The sequence below is a fragment of the Anabrus simplex genome, chromosome 2, assembly GCF_040414725.1.
Source record: "Anabrus simplex isolate iqAnaSimp1 chromosome 2, ASM4041472v1, whole genome shotgun sequence".
In the NCBI taxonomy this organism is placed as follows: Eukaryota; Metazoa; Arthropoda; class Insecta; order Orthoptera; family Tettigoniidae; genus Anabrus; species Anabrus simplex.
The window spans coordinates 1,024,388,633-1,024,413,144 of NC_090266.1; the positions used below are offsets into that span (position 1 = coordinate 1,024,388,633).

Here is a 24,512-nt window from a genome sequence, read left to right on the forward strand (position 1 = left end):
ACTTTTTATTATTTCATTTCGTACCATTAGGGGCCGATGACCTCGATGTTAGGCCCCTTTAAACAACAAGCATCTTCATCATAATCATCACGTTCTTTACTTGACACTAACAAAGTCAAGCCATCTCAGTATAGGCCATGAAGTCCTACAGAGGAATGGAAGGTAAAGGCTTCCACTATTCGTAACCTAAGCACTAAATGGGATAGAGGGTAAGTTCTATGCTTGGCTGCCTTTGCCATCAAGAATTAACCTGGTACTCATGTTTAGTGTAGACTAACCTCAAGGAACCTCTTCAGAATTAGAAATCTTGTTTCTAAATTTTTCGGCTTCGTGATGGGAAATCGAACCCACGTCCTACTGGTTGTACCAAGCATGCCTCTACTTGAACGTTGATTCCATTTGATTCACTCAACTACTATCCCAAGAGAGTACATTGTCTAAGTAGTTGCTTGAAAAGCTTCCTCCATCTGCTTCAATTTGGGGTCTTTTACCCTTCATAAATTATTCTTACATCTTTTCTCTGCCATAATATTGTGGAACCTCCTGTGAATCTAGGAACAATGAGAACAGCAGGTAGTTGGGAATGGAAGGATGAGTACATCAGCATACTGTTTTCAACATACATACATACATACATACATACATAAGGAAAGTTTTCGTCACCCCTGTGTGTCATTTAATTGTGTTGCTATCTTGGCCTGTCCTATGTAGACTGGAAAGAAACCCTTTGGATGTTTGTAAACATACAACTGCAACCCCCAGGCAGAACTGCACATTGAAGTGGGACGCAGTATTTCATTTGAATTGTAGCATTAGTGTGGAAGCATTGGAGGTGTGTTCTAAGCAGATTAGGAAGCGTCTGGGATGTGAATGTGTATAGATAATTAAGTTATGTCAAGAAGTATGGTCAGCAAGAGCATTTGCTCAACATATGTGCCGTAATCAGTGTGATGTAGTTTAAACATGGAAGCAGCACAGGGAGACAGGAACTGTTGATGACTTGCCTTGCACTAGTCATCCAAGGGTTACGACTGCAGTCAATGACTGTTATCTTAGAATTTTAGCTTGGAGAAACACTGAATTCAATGCCACCATGCTGAATAATGATATTCATGCAGGCTTAAATCACCAACTTCAAACTCAAACTGTGAGAAACAGGTTTCATGAGGTGCAACTTCACTCATTGCCCATGGTGAGACCCAGCTCTCAAACCTGGACATCATGAGGTGCAGCTCCGATGAGCCCAACATTATGCTGAATGGTCTCTTCAGAATTAGCATGAAGTTCTTTTATACTGACCAGATGTCGTGGATTCGGCGGGACAGTTCCGCTTTTAGGCATTCTGTCCCGCTGTCCTCTCAAAAAATCTGGGGACGCTTAAATGTCCCGCTTTGCAGATTGACAATTTTAAACATCGCATTTCAGTAGAAACTGGTAATAAGTCGTTTATCTATATCGATTCATTATTCACAATATCGATACTTGAAATTTTCGTTCAGACTTCACAATAGTTCCTGCTTCCTGGCTTGATGTGGTGTGGTTTGGAACGTTTGGTTTCTTTTCTGTGATTGCACAATGCCTAAACGCAAATGCATATTTAATACGGATTTGCAAAATAAATTTCCATTTATTAAGAAAACAATATCAGACAGTGATGTTTGATGTCAGTCTTGTGGGGCGGCATTTAGTATTGCACATGGCAGTGAACATGATATAACCGAACATTTGCAATCTACCAAACATAAATCTGCTGAAAGTACTGCAAGTTCAAGCAAAGCATTGATGAGTTTTTTCAAGAGTGCAACACCTACGTCCAAGGACTTGGAAATCGCAGCTGCTGAAGGAGCCTGGGTTTACCATACAGCTAAAGAAAATCAAAGCTTTCGCTCATGTGACTGCGCTTCAAAACTTCTGCAAACATATTTTGAGCCCAAATTCAGATGTAGACGGACAAAATGTGAATGTGTAATTACTAAAGTGTTTACCCCTTTATCTGAACAACAAGTCAAACAACAACTCGGACAGGCACATTGCTTTACACTGCTAATGGATGCCTCGAACAATTTTAAAGTGTTCCCAGTTGTTGTTCACTTTTATGACCCCTATGATGGTGTTTAAGTGAAACTGCTGGATCTTCAATCTCAACCCGGTGAAACATCAGACATTGTTGTGAAATACTTGGAAGAAGTGCTGGTAAAAAATGATATTGCAAGTAAAATCATCGGGTTTTGTGGTGATAATACAAACAATAATTTTGGAGGGTCAGCAAGGAAAGGACTTAACAATACTTTCAGGAAACTGAACAGTTTTTTGGGTAGGGACTTAATTGGTATAGGATGTGGTGCTCATATTATACATAATGTAATACAGTCTTCTTGTAATTGTTTACCTATTGATGTAGAACATAATTGTTAAGGTGTACTCTCACTTTTATATCTACACAGTCAGAGTTGAACAATTGAAAGAGTTCTGTGATTTTGTGGAAATTGAGTATAAACAAGTCCTTGGGTATGGCAAAACAAGGTGGTTAGCACTCATGCTGGCAGTGAAGAGAATGCTTGACATGTACCAAGGACTGAAATCATACTTCTTAAGTCAAACAAAATGTCTGGTTTCCTTGAGATGTTTCTTTGAAGATCCTATTTCAGAGGTGTGGTTAAATTTTGTCTTCACACAAGCCAGTTCTTCCACAAAGTAGTATTGAAAATGAAGGTGAGCTAATTTCTGCAACAGAGGTTATGGAAGCCGTCAGTGAGCTAAAAGACAATCTTTCAGATAAGTGGTCTCACAAGTTTTTACCACATAAGGTAAGAGTTATTGTTGGTGCACTTGAAGATGAAGGATTAGCAAGTAGGAAGAATGTTGAAGAAGTGGCAGGAACTTTTTATTGAGACCTCCATAGAATATTAGACCAATGGTCTGGTCATTTTAAAGACATGAACAGTTTCCAATGGGCATCACTAAAAACTGTTCCTGACTGGTCTGATGTGGAAAAATGTTGTGATTTTGTGGCGAGTAAAGGATTTTTTTTACAGTGGGAATGACTCAAAACTATTGGATCAATTTTTCTGCTTAACCAAATATGCCACTGCAGAGAAAATATTCAATTGTAATGATGCAGAAGTTTCAGTAGACAAAAAGGTGGACGGAGGTTTTTCTTCACTTCAAGGAAAACAATATAAGACACAGTCAACTCTCAATAGTGGCACAGTATATTTTTTTCTCTTCCCGGAACTAACTCTTCAGTTGAAATAGTTTTCTCTCAAATGAACAAACTGTGGACATCTGAAAAATCTCACCTGAAACTTTCTACTTTTAAGGCTTTGTTAATGATCAAGTTTAACTTTTTGCAGAATTGTTTGGAGTTTCATAAGTTTTTGAAATCGTCACCACAGTTGTTATAGCTAATTAAATCCTCCGAGAAGTACGAGTAACACTGGAATGTATTGTATTACTATAATTTTATCTTAAAATGTGTAGTGGAGAAATATTGCAATACCAACATTAATGTGTAAAAAACAGCTGTGTCAAAATTTGTCCTCTCGTTTGTGTAGGGTGTTAGTGTGTCCTGCTTTGAGCCATGGAAAAAATGGTCAGTTTATCTCTTCACCGATGAGTATCAGATATGCCTTGCTCATGACAATTGTCAGCATTATGTTTGGAGGCACTCTGGTCAGGTTTCACTTCATGTCTAAGACACACTGTACAGCATGTGCAGCAAAGTGGTTGTTCCCTGATATTTTGGAGTGCCATTATGTGGGGCACCATACCCCACTCCCCGTACGATATAGGAACAACATCCTGCTGTCTGTAGTAACACCATATTGCCAGCATTTTGGAAGAGAATTTGTCTTTGTGCACGGTAATGAGCACATTCATCATGCGGTTCTCATTACTGACTTCCTTCGTATCACAATATTGTTTAACTAGGGTGGCTGTTATGTTACACACACATAAATTGTATCAAAAATGCTTGGGATAAATTAAAGAATGATGTCATGATCCATCAACCACTGTACAAGTTCTATCCCGAATGACCATTGAGTGGGACAATTTGGAGCACCATTCATTATTACCTTGAAGAACTAGTGGACAGTATGCCAAGACAAATTCAGGCATGCATCATTTCCAAGGGGGCATGTTACATAGTATTAAATGTACCGTTGTGTGGTCTATTCAGTAACTCAAATTGAGACAGCAAAAGTGTATTGTAGAGGCAACTCATAGTTCACTTCATAATTCACTAACTGGTCAAGTCATCTTGATATGCCGGGCTGAGTGGCTCAGACGGTTGAGGCGCTGGCCTTCTGACCCCAACATGGCAGGTTCGATCCTGGCTCAGTCCGGTGGTATTTGAAGGTGCTCAAATACGTCAGCCTCGTGTCGGTAGATTTACTGGCACGTAAAAGAACACCTACGGGACTAAATTCCGGCACCTCGGCGTCTCCGAAAACCGTAAAAAGTAGTTAGTGGGACGTAAAGCAAATAACATTATTATCATCTTGATATTTCTTAGCAATTTGATGCCTAACTAATTAGCTCTTACGGAGTGAGTTCGCCATGCAATTAGGGGCATGCAGCTGTGAGCTTGCATTCCTCACACACAGTGCGTGTGGACATGCGCTCCGCGCGCAGCGCGCGCGCACACCCTCAAAAGTTCTGGTCCAGGTAGAAGTATTCCTTTATCATTGGAGGGATGTTAGCTTGGGTAATGGGTATTTTTCTTCTCTCTTGATGTAGAAGGTCAAGAAAACTTATTATATTGTCTGTAAAAATATATACTTGTATGTAAACATAGAGATTAGGAATATTCTGCCAGGCTGATTAGCTCAGATGGTAGAGTGTTGATCTTCTGAGCTCACATTTGTGGGATGGATCCCGGCTCAGTTCAGTGGTATTTGAAGATGCTCTGTTACCTCATTCTCATGTTAGTAGATTCATTGGCATGTAAAATAGAACTCCTGCAGGATAAAAGTCCAGGACCTCGGCATCTCCAAAAACCACAAAGGTAGTTTTTGGGTTGTAAAAGCCAATAACATTATTAGGAGTATTCTTTGAGTTGTATCCTATTAATTGTATATCACAGGTCACTTAACTGAATCTGAAGACTTTACTTGATGATGGATGTTTTACTGTTGATATTACAACTTTAACAGATTTATAAAAGATCTGTGATTTAACCACTTGCAAAATTTGTACTGTACTAATAAGATATTGGATCAGCTGACTGAACTAGCGCTATTTTCCTTAAAAACTGAAAGTTGCTGTTTATGGGAAACATGTCATAATTATCATATTTCCATTAAGTACCACAGAAGGTAAGGCAGTACTTATGCTAGAAAATTATGAATAGCTAAGAAGCCATACTAAATCTTAAGAATGAAAATATCATCTTCCTATCTTGTGATAGGTTGCACCAGGATCTGCCTATAATCTTAAATTAAACAAATTTAGGCTATATATGCATATATTGAATGTGTGAGTAATCATAATAAGGATTGATATACAAGAATAGAAAATGTCCCAGGTATTACATTATAGGTGTTGCTGTATGTTTATTATGACTTGAACTTCAGAAATCATGGTGACAATAAAGATGGCTCTCATTATTTGATAATAAGATTAAGTATGGCTTATTAGTGAAATGAGACAAATCTTTAATCTGTGGTGACTTGAACATAGTTTTTGGTCTATGTATTATAAACCTTTTTATTGTGTAAATTCTTTTAACCATTCATCTTATTAAATGAGCCCAATGTCTTGTTAAAAGCATTCATTAGATAATACTTCAGATGTATTTCCATTCGTGAATGATTCTCTGAGAAATCCACCACATCTAGCAAAAATTAAATTAGAAAGTTCTTAAACATTGTCATGGAAATGGGAATAAATACACTGTGGTTGTGGTTAGAATGCTCATTTTTTATATGAATGTAAGTTGACAATGATGGTGGTGGTGTTGTTTATAGTGCAAGTTAATATGCTAACATCGTGAAACTGCAGAAGGTACTGAAGTATGAGAGTACAATCAATACAGGGTCTCCCTTATAAACACAGACTGAACACATGGTGTTTGTACTCTGCGCTACAGCAGCTACCTCAGCCCATCTTACGTTGCGCACAGCCACCCTTTTAATTAAATTAATAAACTTCATTGTTTGTCCGTACTGAACCAAGATTACGACTTTTATTATAATTTGGGTCCACCTTATTCAATACATAAAAAATTGAATAAAAATTGAATAATTGAATAAAAATGTATTGAACAAGGTGGACCCAAATTATAATAAAAGTTGCACCCTGCTTTAAGCGTGTATACAATCTTATATGAAATCTTACCTTATAACATATGCTGGAAATGTCATCCTTCATAATGAGGGACCTCATAAACACCATTAAGAGTTTCTGCACACCAATAGCGACAGTTATGACTGTTCACATGACCATTAAGATGAAATCAGGCCTGATCCGAAAAGAACACAAGCTGTGGTTCAATGATACAAGATACCACTCGCAATGTCTCACTCTTGTAGCTGGATCAGCAGGTTTTAAACAATGGGCCCGTGTAAACCTGTACGGTTTGATGTGTAACAGCTTTGTAGCTCTCTATGCAGAAGAAACAGAAACCCCTAATTGTTGCGCTAATTTTTTGTGTGATTTATTTGGTGACCGTTCAAGAATCGCACCAATGTCATCTAGCTTTTCTTCTGTTAAAACTGTTTGTGCGCACGTATGTTTTTCATTGAACACTGAACCAGTATTTTCAAATTTATTTACAATTACGTGAATCTGTACTAATGAAGGTGGTACTTACCAGGAAATGCTGAACAAATGCATCGCATCTCCATCAAGCCGACTCATACTTAACATAACTTTTACATACGAAAATACGGTGTGCAATGATAACTGTCTCACCTTGTTAACAGCTGAGATTCGGACTGGCTACTGACGCTAGGTCGAACACATGCATGCTCCTTGCAAGGTCAAGAATTATGTGTGTTCCTCCCGTACAGCTACTTAGGTCTCGGAAAGCAGAAATGCCACTGAGCGGTCTGGGTTTATAAGAGACCGTGTATAAAAGAAGTTATCATGATCAACACAGATAGTGTCAGTAAATGAGGACCTGGAGAAGTGAATGAATCTGTTATGTTAATGAGGAAAATAGATTGTGCCTTAGAGTCCTACATATTGATGGTCATTTTGTGTCTATTACAAACCTGATGAGTGAAACAAATCATCGTGAATCTATCATCAAATTCCTTGGCATAATGACATGGGGCACCATAACTTATAATTCCTGTCATGCATTGATGATTCACAGAAAGGACCTTATTCAGCACCAAGAGCATTTGAAATAATTTACAGTCCTTTTTTTTCTGCCATTTCAGAGATGTGAGAATGGTGATTTCTTTAAAGGGAACAGCTGAACATCACAAACCTCTTTCCCATCAAGAATATATAGAGCTGAATTTAGCATAAGCTTGTTGAGTCTCCATTTTCCTTGACCTAAGTCATTTGTATCACCAGATGGAATGACATGAAAGAATATTATTCATGACAACATTCTTTGATCATTTCTTTGCAGGAGTGCAGGTCTGCATTGTTTGTTGAAGAAATCATATTACTCACTGATGTGGGGTTTTAGACACTGTATATTTCCATTATAGTTGCTAGATCTGATGTACCGTGCAACGTACTGGCTGTGGTTTTGTACATTCAATTTTCCAGCATATGATTGGATATCCTCCTTAGCATCTCTTTATGAGACTACAAATTTTGTAAATAAATATTTGAATATAAAATTTATTCACTGAATTTAATGCCTAACTTTCCTTCTCTGTTGCAGGAACATCTGAGTAATCTCACCCGTCATTTGGAAGATGTTCTGGAAAGCTCATCTACTACCTTGCCTGAGCAAGACAGTCAAGGTGAATATTATTCCATGGATATTTGAAATAGGTAGTTGTTGTAACTACCAACTGTGGGAATAACCATAATGGTGTTAATTGATGTAGTGTGGTCTATGGTAAGATTGTGGCTCCTTTAATCACTGGGATGCGATAGCCGAGTGGCATTGTTATTGGCTTTTCGCAAGGTGGCAGATGTTCGAATCCCAGCCAAAGCATGTAGGATATTTGAAACACAATCACATCCCTGTGGTTCGGATTTTGTGCAAATCTAGAAGTTTTATGGCTATGATCATGATGTCAACAGTTAAATAAAACTACAAGCTTGCTTTTGCTTTATACCCTTAAGTCTTAAGACTGATCACTTCTCATGACCGCAGTGATCTTAAATTGAGGATTAGGTATAACGTTAATTCACTGTCTTTCTGTAGATAGACAGAATTACCTACTGTGATTTTCCTTTATACTTTTCTCTTCCCAGCATCGTCTGCTTGCAGAAGTAATTTTGTTTTAAGATGCAATGTTTTTCAAGAACATAATATGTTGTAAATTGTGTTACTGAATTTAGACTTTCAGGAACATTGAACTAGACTGCAATTAAGAAAAGATTTTCCTGAGACTTGGCAACTAATATGTTGTTCTGCTAAGAAATGGATACATTTCTTAAACCAGTTCCTCCATGCCAGTCACTTTTCCTTGTGCCGTGCCACAGTTTGACCTAGTCCTTGGCTCTGCAAGATGAGCACATCTAACCTCTGCTTCAAGAGCACTAAAACACTGCACTGGCAATGCTAGCAGAAGTATTACCAACTTCTACAGTTATATGACTAGACATGCTCAGAAAACAAATGTACCCACTATCATATACTGTATGTTGCTGTTTGTAAGAGTGCAAATGTATACTACCCAAGAAACCAAACTGGGAGTTGCACAGATTTCAGATATTGATATGTGAACATTTATGTTTCCTTCACTGTATACATAGTGTAAAAATAAGGTGTGACACATTTCTCACACATACTGTAGAAGAAGAAAATATGTTATAAGGAAACGCTTTATCTCCATGTTAGAAATAATTTTCAAGAACTGTACATAGTATGTCAATAATGGGAAATACACAGAAACAGAATGTACCAGCATGCCGCCTGCTGTCACAGGGATACGTCAGCGCATCCAGGATTCAATTGGGCAGCGGTTTGATGAATGTATCAATAATAACGGAGGGTCTTATGTGGTATGCTGGTATGTTCTGTTTATGTTTATGGACATTCGTCCAGAAATGCTTTATATCCATATTAGAACTCATTTTCTATAACTCTGCACAGTACATTAACTCCTTGTGGTCTAACTGCGAGCATAGCTCACAGCGGCCGAAATTACGCTCAGGCCTCGCTGCGGGCATAGCCCGTAGTAAGGTTTTACAATTCACTAAAAATCAAGAATGAGCTATGCACGCATTCTGGTGGTTAGATCATGTTTCTTCATGTATTAGTTACAAGAGTATTTAATCAGAAGGCAGTATTATATGTCTAAGTCAGAGAATTTACGATATTTTCGATGAACATGCATCACGAGATGTTGTCACTCAGTGAGCACTAAGACATGGCTTCTCGTGGCAAACATGTGCTTGACGAAAGTGATATTTTCGATATTTTATGATATATTATAAGTTTATGAGCAAATGAACATATTATTGACATATGAATTTGAAACAACTTCTTACATTTCATTATGACTGGAGTTCGTTTTACGGCCTAGCGCATGTTCCCGCATATTTCATATTTGCATGAATACGTAAGATTGTCTACATATTAGTAAATTTGTCTGTTTAGAAGACTGTATTTTCTCTCTTTCCCAGAAGTCTTTTGTGGTGAATGGAACAATAATTTTACATTTGAGTAACTTTTGACAAAATTCATCAATTAAAATAAAATTTCATAATAGCTCCCATTTTCATTATTGTAACTTAATTATTACTGTTATTGAAAAATTATTTTATATCATATTCATTATTGTTGTTGTTTTGTAATTGCAATGCACATTTTATATTAGCAAAATTGGGTAAATATAACAGTATTTCAGAAAAGTGTACTTGCTTAGTTATCAGTCAGTCCTTTTTTTCCATTCGAAAAACATGGTGTAATATATAAACAATTTTAAAATCTCAAGTGGTAGTTGACATAATACAAATAGTGTTTTTCTAAACAAGATGCTCAAAAAAGCAGAAAGAAAAAAGAATCATGTAAATATCTCTTACAGGTACAGAGATATAATGTTTTAAAAATACATTAAAATGCTCAGTCCAGAACGTTTGTAAGGGATATTAAGGCCCAGACTGGAATGGGTTAATGTGTCCTGAAAGTTTGGCCATACCTCATAATTACATGCTTTATACAGCCAGTATTTTATGTGTTACAGTAAGCATCTTATATGCCAATTGTTGAAATATCTTATAATATTCTATTTGATTTCTTATAATGTAATGGAGGAAAGTCCTTGAAAAGTTAAAAATGACAGTAGAATAAAAATTGTAAAACTTTTGTTTTCATAACATTGCTGTTGACTCTTAACAGCAATTGTCATTCACCAGTCTCTCTCGTCTAGTTATTATATGTTAATATTATGTGTAATATCTTAGCCTAGGATTATATTCATGTCAATATATAATTCAGTAACTTCAGTGTTCAGTCCAGTCTTGCTGTGAAGTTAGAAGGCAGGCTTGAATACACTAATTTCCTATTAAATTTAAATTCACCGGGCGAGTTGGCCATGCGGTTAGGAGCGCTTGGCTGTGAGCTTGCATCTGGGAGATAGTGGGTTCGAATCCCACTGCCGGCAGCCCTGAAGATAGTTTTCCATGGTTTCCCATTTTCACACCAGACAAATGCTTACTTTAATTCAGGCCACGGTTGCTTCCTTCCGACTCCTAGGCCTTTCCTATCCCATTGTCGCCATAAGACCTATCTATGTCGGTGCAACATAAAGCCACTAGCAAAAAATAAAAAAAATTAAATTAAATTCTTCAATTTTGACATCTGTTACATAGTTGTGATAACATTTACAACAAATTGCACCAATTTCATTGCTGTTTTCTCAATATTGTACATACAATCCGGTCAAAATTTCAGAATGTTATTCATAATAATAATGTTATCATTTCAATGTCCCACTAACTACTTTTATGGTTTTTGGAGTCGCCAAAATGCTAGAATTTAGTCCCATATGAGTTCTTTTACGTGCCAGTAAATCTATCAACACGGGGCTGATGTATTTGAGCACCTTCAAATACCACCGGTCTGATCCAGGATCGAACCTGCCAACTTGGGCTCAGAAAGTCAGCGCCTCAGCCCAGCATAATATTCATAAATCATTGTTATAACATATGAGAATCATATGATCTAGACTCAAATTGTATGCAATGTGTGCAATAATATGTGCACCTTACTAATTTAAAAAATTAATTTTCTTTTGCAAAATGCCCCTTGAACTATAAAGTGGTTCTGAGCTGATAATACTCAGGAATATGTAATGTATTTGCAGTTTCTGCTGATGGGTCTGGCTCCACTCCACCACCTCCAGACTTGGTTGCTCTGTTGCCAGATGCTGCAGATGCTGAGAACAGTAGTAGTAGCAGTAGTGAAGATCGAGTTGTTGTGAACCGCCGAGATATGGCAGGCACCAAGCGTAAGGCAGAAGTTCTGTCAAAAGAGTCAGGGAAGATTGGCGTAACGATCACTACTAGTAGTCCTATGCCAATTAAGTTGCCTCGTTTAGTTCCCATGAAGACCATACCCTTGCCCACATACAATGTAAGTATAGGTATGTTTGTGAAGATTTGTGTTTTATTGAGAAAATTAATACTCTTAATGCTTAACTGTGGAATTCTTCCGTCTATTTCCTATTATTATACTCTCTGTTTCTGTGAATCTTGTACATTATAATGGTTGAACATAATTGTATATCATCAGAAACCTTTGCTGCAATTCTGGTGAATTTAAACTTGTGCAAGAATTCTATTTTTAAATCATGATCATCATAATCATCATCATCATCATAATCATCATCATCATAATCATCATCATCATCATCTCAGAGAGGTCTTTGATAGAGTTTTTATTCAGCAGCCATCAGGAACACCCCCTGATTGTTAATTATTGTGCTGGGTCTTGTAATTGCATTTCACTCTTTCTAAGAGAGTTTCTTCACTAATATTGACCATTGAATATTTGAGGATCATTTGCAGTGATTACTCAGATTTGCAAAGATTTTTCTACATGTGATATTTTATGTAATATTGATCAAATAAAGTGGTTTCTGGTGGGCGTTTCTTGTAAGTCCTAGTTCTGCAACCATGGACAGCAGCTGAGTAGCATTGTAAGTGGTCCTATGAGTTGGGATTCTAATTCTGAGTTGAGCTTCTTGTGCATTGATGGCTAGGACTAATTAGTCCGCAAACAATTCCTAAACTATTAGAGGTAAAAACATACGACTGTGTATAAGTAAGGCTAACAACTACTTAAGAAATATTCACCAAAACAGACTAACAGTGAATTTTAGCAAGTGTTGAACCTGTTAGAGTGATGAAGTCCTCTTCCTTTTGACAGACGTGAGACTGTTTGGTAATGACTTGGCAAATAAACTGGAATTCAGCGAGGTAGTATTACAGTGGGATGTCAGGATCCTTAAAACTAAAATCTCTACTCAGAGAGGTAGCATATTTTTTTTACTGTAGACTAAATTTATTGAACTACTATTTACAAGTTAACTCCCATGTAAGTTTTCCACTTAACATGGTATTTACTCACAAATGTAAAACCCCACAACCTTCTGGCACATCAAACTCCTGCCCTCCAACTGGCTTCTCATAGTGCAGTTTTGTTTGAGAACAGTTCACTTCACATATCATGTTATTAAGACAGTTATGATTCACTATAATACTCGTTCATGCACTGACTTGAATGAGTCGCCAGGATTTGCAAACCATCTTGTAACTCACTGGCAATTGAACCAAGACTGACTGATTGTATTTGGCTTCGCTCTTTATATAGCCCAATGGAAGATTCTCATAGTTTCCCTATCCAGATCCTGTAGGGTGTCTCCTCCATTGTTAATCAGCTCGTAACTTCTTCTAAGGAGCTTCCTTATCATGAGCCTTGACATTTCACCGACACTATTGTTTTGTTCACTGCTGGACTGCCAAAATTGTAGCCTTGCTGGCTCAACCTGCATTCTTGGCCTTCATTGTCACTGAATCAGTATCAAAGGATTCCATTGAAAGAAAAATGAGAGAATTAGTGCCAACAAACAAAGTCGCAAGTGCCGATTCGCAACACGTCCATCCGTGGGAAATTATGGAGTGAGCGCATCGAACGGGATTCAACCCGTGACCTCACAGTCAGAATCCCTAATAATCATGAGTAATTTAGGTGTAACATATAAAGAGAAGATAAAGAAGAAACAGTGGAAGTGAGTGATTAATAGTAAATATCAGTACAGTGAATAAGTGCAGAATTACAATTATAATTAAGCGCATTCTTAAAGCTAGTCTCAACTTGGAACATTTAGTGAGCCAGAGAGTGAAGCAATCTTGAGCAATCAAGATATTTGTCAGGGAATGAAGTAAACAGACCAGAAGGTCATGGTTTGAGACTCAAATTGGGTGGACCAGTGAAAAACAAGCGTGTTGTTGGTCACGTAGGAAGGTGCCCTGTAAACTAAGAACACACGTAATGGTGCAACGATTCCTTCTAGGAAGATTCTGTGGAAGGTCACCAGTCACATGTATATACAGGAGACGGGTGGGACCACACTTGAGGTAACCAATAGGAAACCAACAGATCAGTGCTGTTAAAGAACATTGTAGTAGGAGATGATTTATTCTAGAAACTCAGAGAAGTGATAAGAGAGAGTGACAAGGGAGACTCGTGGTAATTCTGGTCAGTCTGAAAGGAGCAGTCTCTCGGGAAGGGACAGTCACTAGGTCACTTGGCAGAGAGCAGTCACTCTGTAGAAAATAGTCAGTGAAGATAGCAGTTTGGGAAGTTATTTAGATTAGGCAGTAGTTGAGCCTGCCAATCAGTAGAACTGGTTAGCTGTGTCCCACATGTTAAGGCACAAAGACAGTGCGTAGAGAACTCGCTGAGTGTTTGAGGAGACTGTAGCTTCAGTTCATGTTCACCTAAGGAGTTCTGTGTTAGAGTCTTGAAACTGTCAAGGAAGAATCCAGAGGAGCCCTACAGCGAGGAATCAAGAGAGAAGCAAGAAGAAGCAAGCTTCCAAATCTGAGAAGTGTATCAACTAGTTAAGAGACTTTAAAGACTGAAGACCGAGCTCGATAGCTGCAGTCACTTAAGTGCGGCCAGTATCCAGTATTCGGGAGATAGTAGGTTCGAACCCCACTGTCGGCAGCCCTGAAAGTGGTTTTCCGTGGTTTCCCATTTTCACACCAGGCAAATGCGGGGACTGTACCTTAATTAAGGCCACGACCACTTCCTTCCCACTCCTAGCCCTTTCCTGTCCCATCGTCGCCGTAAGACCTATCTGTGTTGGTGAGACGTAAAACAACTAGCAAAAAAAAAGACTGAAGAGAATTTATAAGTGTTGTATAGATAAACATAGAAGTGTGTATATTTTCTAAAGAAGTCAGAGACTGGCAAACTGATTAATTAAAATCAATGTTGAGAGGAGAATAATTGCAGGTGTGCTGTAAGTGTTCAAGTACAGTAAATGGTAAATTTGACAATCTGTTTAGAATAAATTAGAGTAAGAATTTCATGGTGTCAGAAAGTATTTTCAATCAAGGTCAGTCTGATATTTGAACCCTAATGCCCAGCCTGTCCATTCCCTAGGATACGACAACAGAATGTGGCTATAAAGGTTTGGAATTACATTATTTAGATAAGGAAAATGAGGTAGGAGAGAGTAAGATGTTCTTAACTGGTGTCAAAATTTTTCTGTGATTCTTTGTCACTACATAATTTCTCTAGGCAGGTGAGTTAGTTGTGTAGATTTAATCATTTCAGGAATTAGTACTAGAACATACAAGCAAGGGATGAGAAAACATTTAAAAAACAGAAAGAAAGGAATGCCCTTGAAGTGAATGAAATATGCCTGGATATGATGTAAACTGCAATGGAAGTGAATTCACAGGGATTGTACAGATTGATGTACAGTAAGTGGTGTGGAACAAGAGTAATATCCTCAAGGTTTGGAAACATTGGTAAGATAGTACTACTTTTCAAGTACCTAACATCAGGCATTAAAGATAGGAAGCTAGAAAGGAGGATAGAAACACACAAAAGGATAAGCACAATAATAGATTAGTGTGGCTGGAGGTAGCATCAGAAAGGAAAGGCATGGACAGACTTGAAAGTAGGACAAACATCACATCTTTACATACGTACTCCTGTCTTCATAGATGGGCTCTAATATTCAAGAAAAATGGCATTGCCATTGAAACAAGATATGTGAGAAAATCACAACACTGGAATCGCTACTGCTATCTTCCCTCTCCTTTCCCATCATTGCCAAAAACCTTCAGATGTTAGTACACTATTAAACCATTCAAAATGAATGGAAATCGTGTAAAAAAATTAGAAAGTTGTTTCATCTGGGAAATGTTCAAAAGCAAGGGAAGTTCCCTCCCTCCTCTGTTGTTCATAATGTTGGTGAATGAAATAATGCAGCAGTTTGTATAGAACATTTGGGAAATGAAAATGATGTTTTTTGGATGATGACTTGCTGGTGTAGGAAAATGAGACAGAACTACAGGAGTGGCTAGATGTATGAGAGGTGGTTATCTTATAGTATGAAGTAGTGTATAAAGAAAGTGCAAATTAATAATAATAATAATAATAATAATAATAATAGATGTGACATGTGCTGCCTTCTTCAAGTAAATTTTGGATCATTTAAAATCGTATTAAATTTTATCTTCAAAATTTGTGGGACGCCCTGTACCGCATGTGTCGATTTTTCTGGGACTTGCACAAGATACAAGCTTCGGGAAGTTTCCAAGGAAAAGACAACAAGCATCAAATTAAAAATTTCAATGTGATTGGTTTAAATTAATCAAAAGGTAACTCCTGTGCGGTCATTGGTCATTAATTTTGCTGTGCCATTTCCTGTTACACCACCCAGCGCGGGCTACCTTTCGGAAGCGCATCACAGGGTGATTTAATTCTGTCTTCAGCATTATGTAGAGCGGACAGAGCTCTGCCTTCTCTTGGGATAAGCAAATCTTAAATTTCGTAGTGTAACTTTATTTTATTTTATTTCAAGTTTTAATTTGTCACAGGAGTGTACCCGTCAGTCCTTCTTTCAGAAATCAATTGTAATTTATGATGGTGTAAAGACATCTTACATCCTCTTCACATTGGCACGAGGCAAGCTTTTTTTTTACGTCGTACCAACCCAGAGAGGTCTTATGGCGTTGATGGGATAGGAAAGGCCTAGGAGTAGGAAGAAAGCAGCAGTGACCTTAATTAAGGTACAGCCCCCAGTATTTGCCTGGTGTGAAAAATGGGAAACCACAGAAAACCATTTTCAGGGCTGGCGACAGTGGGGTTTGAACCCACTATCTCCCGGATGCAAGCTCACATCTGCACGTTCCTAACCACAAGGCCAACTCGCCTGTTAAGCGTTTTTTTCTAACAATTTTGTAATTTAAGTTAAATTTCTCACTAAGTTTGGCCTCAGAAAATCTGCTTCATTTGGAATTATTTTCCTTTGACCTGTTTTTTGTGTGTGAAGGTGGTTGCTTCACATTACAAGTATTTTCCATGAAGACTAGTATCGGTAAGATTGTGATAATGCAACTTCATATTATCTGGGTTTGTATTTCTATTTTGTGTTTATGCTACTGGTAGTGTTCCTTATTTCCTTTTCTTTGATGTTTTTTGATAATAAATAGGTATTAACTAAATTATTGTTTGTTGAAGTTTCAGCCATAAAAGTCCTTCAATCCACAACCTTGTAGGGTTCCTTCTACTGTCCACATCTTGCCATTAGTTTCCATGTATTTTACCTCGTTTAATTTTGATTTTATGATATGGTTTTAACGATTCTAAATTTTATGTTCATGTTTCAAAACCCTCTTTTATACCGCTAATTGTTATATTAAGTGCTAAACCGCCGCTATAATAATAATAATAATAATAATAATAATAATAATAATAATAATAATAATAATAATAATAATAATTAATCTGTAAAGAAGAACTGGGGTACTGCTTGGTAGAAGGAATAGGATATTTTTAGTTCTTGAGAAGAATGTTTGAAGAAATGGAGCAAAATTTATGGAAAGAAATAAAAAGGGAAAGTGTAGATGATGATGATGATGATGATGATTGTTGTTTAAAGGGGGCGAACATCTAGGTCATAGGCTCTAGAAAGTGTACAGATTGAGTTTCTGAGAACATAAAGAGGACTGGTTCAGAAAAAAAAAAAGGGAATGTGTATGACTATAGTAAAGGAATTGTCCACAAGATTTACTCGAGACAGTTTTGATGAATGTCTCAAAGACATCAGATGATATAGATGTTGATTCCCATAGGAAATCTGAAATATTTGTCCCGAATGAGTAAATTTATAATACCAATTATATTGGTATTATAAATTTTTGGTAAAGAGACAAAAGTCTCTCATAGTGCATTGGCACTGCTAGTGGCTCCAAGTAGCCTACGCAGTGGCCTCCATGGTATGCACTAGCCAGCATCTCCGGTAGGTCTGCTAGGTACCAACTGATGAGCCCAACCTAGCACACGAGAGCGAAACACTGGCAACCAGGAATGAGTTAGCTGGAAAATTTATAATGTCCAATAATGGACCATTTATATTGGTATCAAAGACATCAGTAATGAAGAAGAGAGATAACAGTAGATTAGAAGCAGAGCAGTTGAAGTTTCATTGTGTGGTATTGGATGGAGTGAAGATTGGGAAAGTTTGTTTGATACTGATATGTAACAGGGAACTTCCACAGAATAGGATTGATTAACCACTGTTACAAACCATGGAAATTTGAAGAGATTATTGTGGAAGAGAATACCATAGCACAGAATGTGTATGTCAGTACCAGAACTGTACTATGGATGAGTTGTGATTTTATCATCAGTCACCTGATGGTAGAGAGCTGGGAGAAGGACTTGGGAGCAATATTCACTGTGCAATATATCCAAGAGAATGCTGTTTAGAGATGACTCCATCATGGTTTGGGATCAACTTTGAGGTGTGAATGGAGTTGTCATCATTAATGCTATTACTCTAAATGTACACCAATACATTGAGGAGGTTTTAACAGAGCATGGAATCCTCCTTGCTACATGTGTCGGCAAAATCTTCAGGCTAGTGCACGACAATGTCCGCCCCCTATGTCACTTGTCGTGGGTTGGAGTTTTTTTTGGCCAGCACATAGCCCAAAGCTCAGTCCCCATGAACACCTATGGGATATGCTTGCATAAAATATCAGACATCAAAAGTTTGATACCCTCAATGAAATGAGACTTGCACTGTTGGAGGAGTGAATGCGTATCTCTCAGAAAACAATCCAGGAACTTGTGGGTAGCATGCCTTGGTACATGGAGTCTGTCATCATTGGCATGGCTGGAAATGCACAATACTAGTGTGAGGAAAGTGGTCAGTGAGGGCTGAGTGACTCAGATGGTTAAGAAACTGGCTTTCTGAGTCAGGTTCAATCCTGGCTCAGTCCGGTGATGTGACATCAGCCCTGTGTTGGTACGTAAAAACTCCTGCCAAAATTATATCACCTCGGCATCTCCAAAAACCATAAAAGTAGTTATTGAGATGTAAACCATTATTATTATTATTATTATTATTATTATTATTATTATTATTATTATTATTTGAAGTCCAGTGTTTGGTTCCTTTTTGACAGCAAGAGAACGTTCAGTCTCAAAATCATTAATTAAGTTAGGCCAGTTTCCCTTTAATTCTACTCAGTGAAATTGCAACAATTTATTACTTTAGGTTGTGAAGTATTGTAAAAAAAAAAAAAAAAAAAGAACTAAACACTGGACTTCAACAATGAAGATAATGCGCACAGGGCACAATCAGTATAATATACTATTGTAACTATTTGATGATACTAATAAATAGTCATAAATGATCATAAAGAAAATTACTAAAATATAATATAAAATACTTTAAAATAAATTAAATTAATAAAAACAGTTAACCGAAACGTCCGTAGTATGGGCGCCAGAGTTCACCAGAATGGATCCCTCGAATTTTGATAGAGCATGATAAACTTTATATCCCAGGGCATGTACATAATGCTGCGTACTGGTACATCTGCTGCAGGCCTTACCTAACCTCCTGAAAATGACTAAATAGGTAGGAAATGCACCTAGGTTCATCAATAACTCCACTGATTCTAAAATAGCTATGTAACTATATTCTTAACAAAATCCATGCATGAGCACCTCATCAACACAAAAATTATACATATAATACACACATAAAATATTGCTGGAACACTCCATATTTACAACAACAATAAAAATAGTGGGAAAACGAAAGCGAGAACTAAACTACCATTTGTAGATAGTCCGATGAACAATGTACATATGTGTACTGTAGATAAATACCCTTCACTGTCTCTGTATCAATACTACTTGCCAATTCTCATAATCAGCACTTCTAACATCCCACAGATACTGTACCTCGTAATATTGTGTTCACAGACTTTAACACTTGTTGTAAAGATATATACATTTAAGTAACACACGCTTATCGATCCTGAACATAAATTACGGAAAGTCTGAGATAGCTTTCACCAACAGATAATGCCAGGTCGCCACAAGTGCTACAATACTTAATGTGCAAGCACTCCACAATCAGCCACTTTCCACGAACATAACAAGACTACGCTCCACGAACTTTTGAAGTCCAGTCCATAGCAGCCGTGTCACTCCAGTACCGTGTATCAGCACCACTTCCTTCCCGTACAGTGTATCAGTTGTGGTTCTCTTCCGTAGTGATTAACCTTTATAGACATCAGCATTCCCCTTCCTCTCACATGATATGTCTTGATTGGTCCTTGCCAGCCAATCATGAGTGATGCTCATGTCAAGACCATGCCCTGAACTACTTCTTGCTCCCAAGACAATAACAAACTCTGGGGCATATTACATGAGTCTTCAAACTTTCCTAGTACCACAACAAGCTCATCTCCTCAGACTGGGATATCTACATGACTCATAGAACTTCCCGACAACAAGTACATCTCAACAAACACTGGGATGTCCGCATGAGTCATACAAATTACCAGAGTCCAATATAGCAATGTTTTCCCACTCGTGCAAAACAAATTACTCATACCTACATATGTGGATATCTCCCAGCTTACAAATATAAATGACAAAATATACAAATGAAATACAGATAATAATAATAATAATAATAATAATAATAATAGTAATAATAAATCGAATACTGACAATAATATCTCTAACTTCTACATACAGTGCGAGGGTGTAATATATGTACTATCACACTGTGTAATCAATTAAAAAACATGGTTTTAGACCAAAAAAATTTAATTGAAATGATCCACTTCCACTTTCTTGGTCAGTCTGTTTATTAAGTTTTGGGCTCCTATTGCACCCTTCACTGTAAAGGAAAACCTTATTTCTCAGACCTGTGTTATTTGAATGATAGATTGTTAAATGCTACAGCTTGTTTAATCAAATGACTGCACATATGCAAGTGATAATTTCCTTTGAGTCATGTATAAGTTTGGTAAAAAATTAATTCAGACTTAGTTGCTACTATGGTAAGGCAAAATGTTATAAAATAAAATGCTTCATTAGAATTTGGATGGCTGACCTTCCAACTGTTGTCATATGGATAATCATAGTATTGATGTTTCACAGCCACAACCTATCCTCTGTCAACATCCATCATTGACCAGCTGTAGAGAATCTTTGGAAGGTGCTCAGCCATCTACAGAATTAGCAGCATTTCCTCCACCTGCTCTCACTCCAAGAAATCCCCGCACTGTGAATGGTGCAAAGAAACAGGCTACAGGACCAGCACTGGCCTTAGTCACTGGCCACTTGTCACAAGAACAGGTAATAATTGTTGTACCGAGCTCGATAGCTGCATTCGCTTAAATGCAGCCAGTATCCAGTATTCGGGAGATAGTAGGTCATTCAAAAGTCATTCAAAAAAAAAGAATAAGAAGAAGTAGAGAGAGAATAAGCATGCTCTTGATAACTGTTTGGCCAAATCCCAATGGCGGGCTTACATAAGAACCTTTACAGCAGTGTCGGCAATTATAAATATGTATTCCAAATAGAAAGACCTGCACCAGGAGAGCCAAACGTGTCCACGGACACTCCTGGCACTAAATAAAATAAAATGAGGTTATTCTACTCATTCCTTTGAGTTTTGACTCTGGGTTTGAGAATTGAGCAGGAAACGAAGTAAAAATATACCCTGAAACTTAACTGCACTCTTTATAATTGAAAACAAATAGTAATACGTACCTGCCAACTTTTACGGTTTATCCATAAAATTGCCAGAAATTGCAACATTTTATGGTTTTATGGATGGACGGTATAGTTTTATGACTTTGCGGACAAAAATTTCAAACGTTAACATTCGATAATCACCTCACTTCTGTACAATCGATTGTGTGCGTTGGTCGAAGGCAAGTCCATGATAGTCAATAACTCATTTTAATATATGATTGGTACTTTTAACCGTGTGATATTTGTGTCATCATTGGAATTGAATTTAAAGCCGGGATAACAGTTCTTCCATGTGAAGCTTAGGTGTCAACAGCCTTTGCTCTGCAAATTCTTTGTTCTGCTCTTTTCGCTTGTTATGATCTAACCCATATTCTTTGTTCACGAAGTTGGCGTTTCTTGAATATTTTGGCCTTGTAAGGTTATGACATATTTTAATGAAGTGTTTGAGTTTTTGTGTTATAACTTCGTGCTTCGCAGTTTCCTGTATTCCTTGGACTAACTACATTCATTCCACATGTGTGTTTTTGCCATGAGCATGTTCTTTGTTCACGAGGTTGGCGTCGTGTTCATTTAATGGTTTAAGACTTTGTGTGCTTTGACATGTTTTAATGAAGTGTTTTGACTGGCTTGAGTGTTTTATGTTATAATTTTATGTGACGTTCAGTGATCCAGGTTCCTTTCGATGTTTCAGTAGATTACATACAATTTACGAAATATTCGTTTAATGTTAACCTAGTCAATACTTAGAATACCACATTCTGTGGTTAAATAATTATAAAAAATAGAAAGATCCTGAACATGTTTCGCCCTTCTTAATGGGCATCATCAGCACAATGGATAACCTTAAAACAAATAATTACAATTAAGACTGTTTACAATTATTGGTTATATAAAATTGCAATGAGACATTGTGATGTTAAAAGTTATTTTCAATATCATGATTAAAAAGTTTGACGTGAATGTTACAAACACAAGTTAAAACTATTGTAGTACAATTTTACAATATTGTCTAAAATATATATATTTATATTGGTGAGAAGTTTTTTAATTGGCATTCGTCTGGAATTGAAATGGATCCTCTTCTTTTAACTTGATTTGAAGAATAAAATATGTATAAAACATATGTTCCTATTATAGAAAATTAGATCAGGAATGAACATTTGGTGTTTCTTCTTGATTTAAATTGGTTTCAACACATTCAGGTGAGAATACGTTAAAATGGAATATACGTTGAAAATTTTTCCGATGTACTAGTTGGAATATTTATCACTATAACAGTAGTCTTCCCATTTGTGTGTAAATCTCAATGGTTATAATGTTGTTAAATCAAATGCCGTAGAGTGTCTATCTTGTTCTGTTATTAGCGTTAGTCTGGACTAACTAATATATATAGCTCATAACACTAGTTTTATCACTTTATAAGAAGATATTGTTCAAGGACTCAACAATTAATGTGTACTCAATTAAGGCTGATGATGACCCCAAGTAGGGTCGAAATTAGTCTCTGGTAACACATTGCGATGTAAATATTTGCATTGCAAGTAATGTAAAGTATTGAATAGAAGGAATAAACAATTTTTTTGAAATCAAATTAGATGTAATCTCAGTTCAATACGGAACCGAAAATGGAATTTATAACCCTTGATCCTTTCACACTCCCCACTCATGTGAATTTTCCAAAAACAAACAGTTCCTGTTTCTTTACTTCCAAATACCAATTATCACAACTGTAACATCTTGAGTTTTTGAGATATATGTATCCCCATCAAAGTAATTCAACTCCTTTTTCACCCCCCCTTCCTTTCCCCTTAAGTTGATCCCCCCCCAATGCATGTTCCTTTATTTTTCAAGCAGATTCCAAATACCAGTTTTCACATTTGTAACATCTTGAGATTTTTTTTTGTATATACATTCTTGTACAAATAATTCGACTAATTTTTCAATTCTTTCACCCTGCCCACATTAAGTGTTGTTTCTGAAAACCAAAGAATACGTGTTTCCTTATATTTAAAGGAGATTCCAAATACCAATTTACATGCCTGCAATATGTTAAGTTTTTGAAATATACTGTAGATATGCTAATTATAAAAATTCACCCCCTTTTTCAGTTCCCCTTCAGTGGATTTTCCAAAAAAAAAAAAAAAAAAAAAAATCTTTACTTTTACAGGAAATTCCAAATACCAGTTTTCAAATCTGTAATATGTTACGTGTCTTGGGATAATTTGCAGATATAGTCCTTTTAAAAATTCACCCCGTTTGTCACTCCTGTTCATCGGATTATCCAAAAAACACAAAAAAATGTGTTTCTTCATTTTCAAAGGAAATTCCAAATTTCAATCTGTAACATCTTCAGTTTTTGAGATATGTCACCTCATAAAAGGTGTTCAACACATTTTCCCCCCTTTTTCACCCCTTAATGGGAATTTCTGAAAACAAAAAAACACGTGTTTCCTTATTTTTAAAGGAGATTCCAAATACCAATTTTTACATCTGTAAACTTTTAGGTTTTTGAGATATAGATATCCTCATTTTTAAAATCTTATGTCCAGTAGTTTGACTCGGCGATCATGAATCAGTCAGTCAGTCAGTCTGTCAGTCAGGACATGTTATTCTATATATATACCAGCAAGATACCCGTGCTTCGCTATGGTATTATACTGAAATTTATAATTGATTACTTAACATTTTAAATACAATCCGCCAAAATTCGCAATCTGACGGCAAAATTCCGACCATTTTTTAATCTTTCTTTCCAGCAATCGATTTCGTACTTCCTGGGCTAGCTCCAGGTGTTCCGCCCGGTCGGTTGGGCCCCTAAAACTTCGCCATTTTTTTCCTACGAGCGTTTTTAATATGGATAAAATCCTTGAGGAGATCCGGCGTGGTGTTATCTTGGATGCCTTGGCGGTACTGAACCCATGGCCAGACTGCATTTGTAGTCATTACCTGGCCAGAACCCGTTTGCAGCGCAGTCCGCACATTTTGACGACGGTCCAGAACATTATTATTATTATTATTAGGGTGGGTGCTAATAGTTGAATTTAGGTTATTGTTATTGTTATTGTTATTATTATTATTGATGTTCTGGACCGCGCAGCAAGATACAAGACCACTA

General features: G+C 36.9%; 1 protein-coding gene across 1 annotated transcript in view; it reads left to right on the forward strand.

Annotated features, from left to right (window-relative positions):
- LOC136863255 (polycomb group protein Pc) overlaps positions 1 to 24,512 on the forward strand; it is a 147,889-nt gene that overhangs the window by 102,120 nt on the left and 21,257 nt on the right. The window contains exons 5-7 of the mRNA XM_067139638.2: positions 7,847 to 7,928; positions 11,448 to 11,716; positions 20,798 to 20,995. Of these exons, the coding sequence (XP_066995739.2) occupies positions 7,847 to 7,928; positions 11,448 to 11,716; positions 20,798 to 20,995 (549 nt within the window). The remainder of the gene's footprint in view (positions 1 to 7,846; positions 7,929 to 11,447; positions 11,717 to 20,797; positions 20,996 to 24,512) is intronic.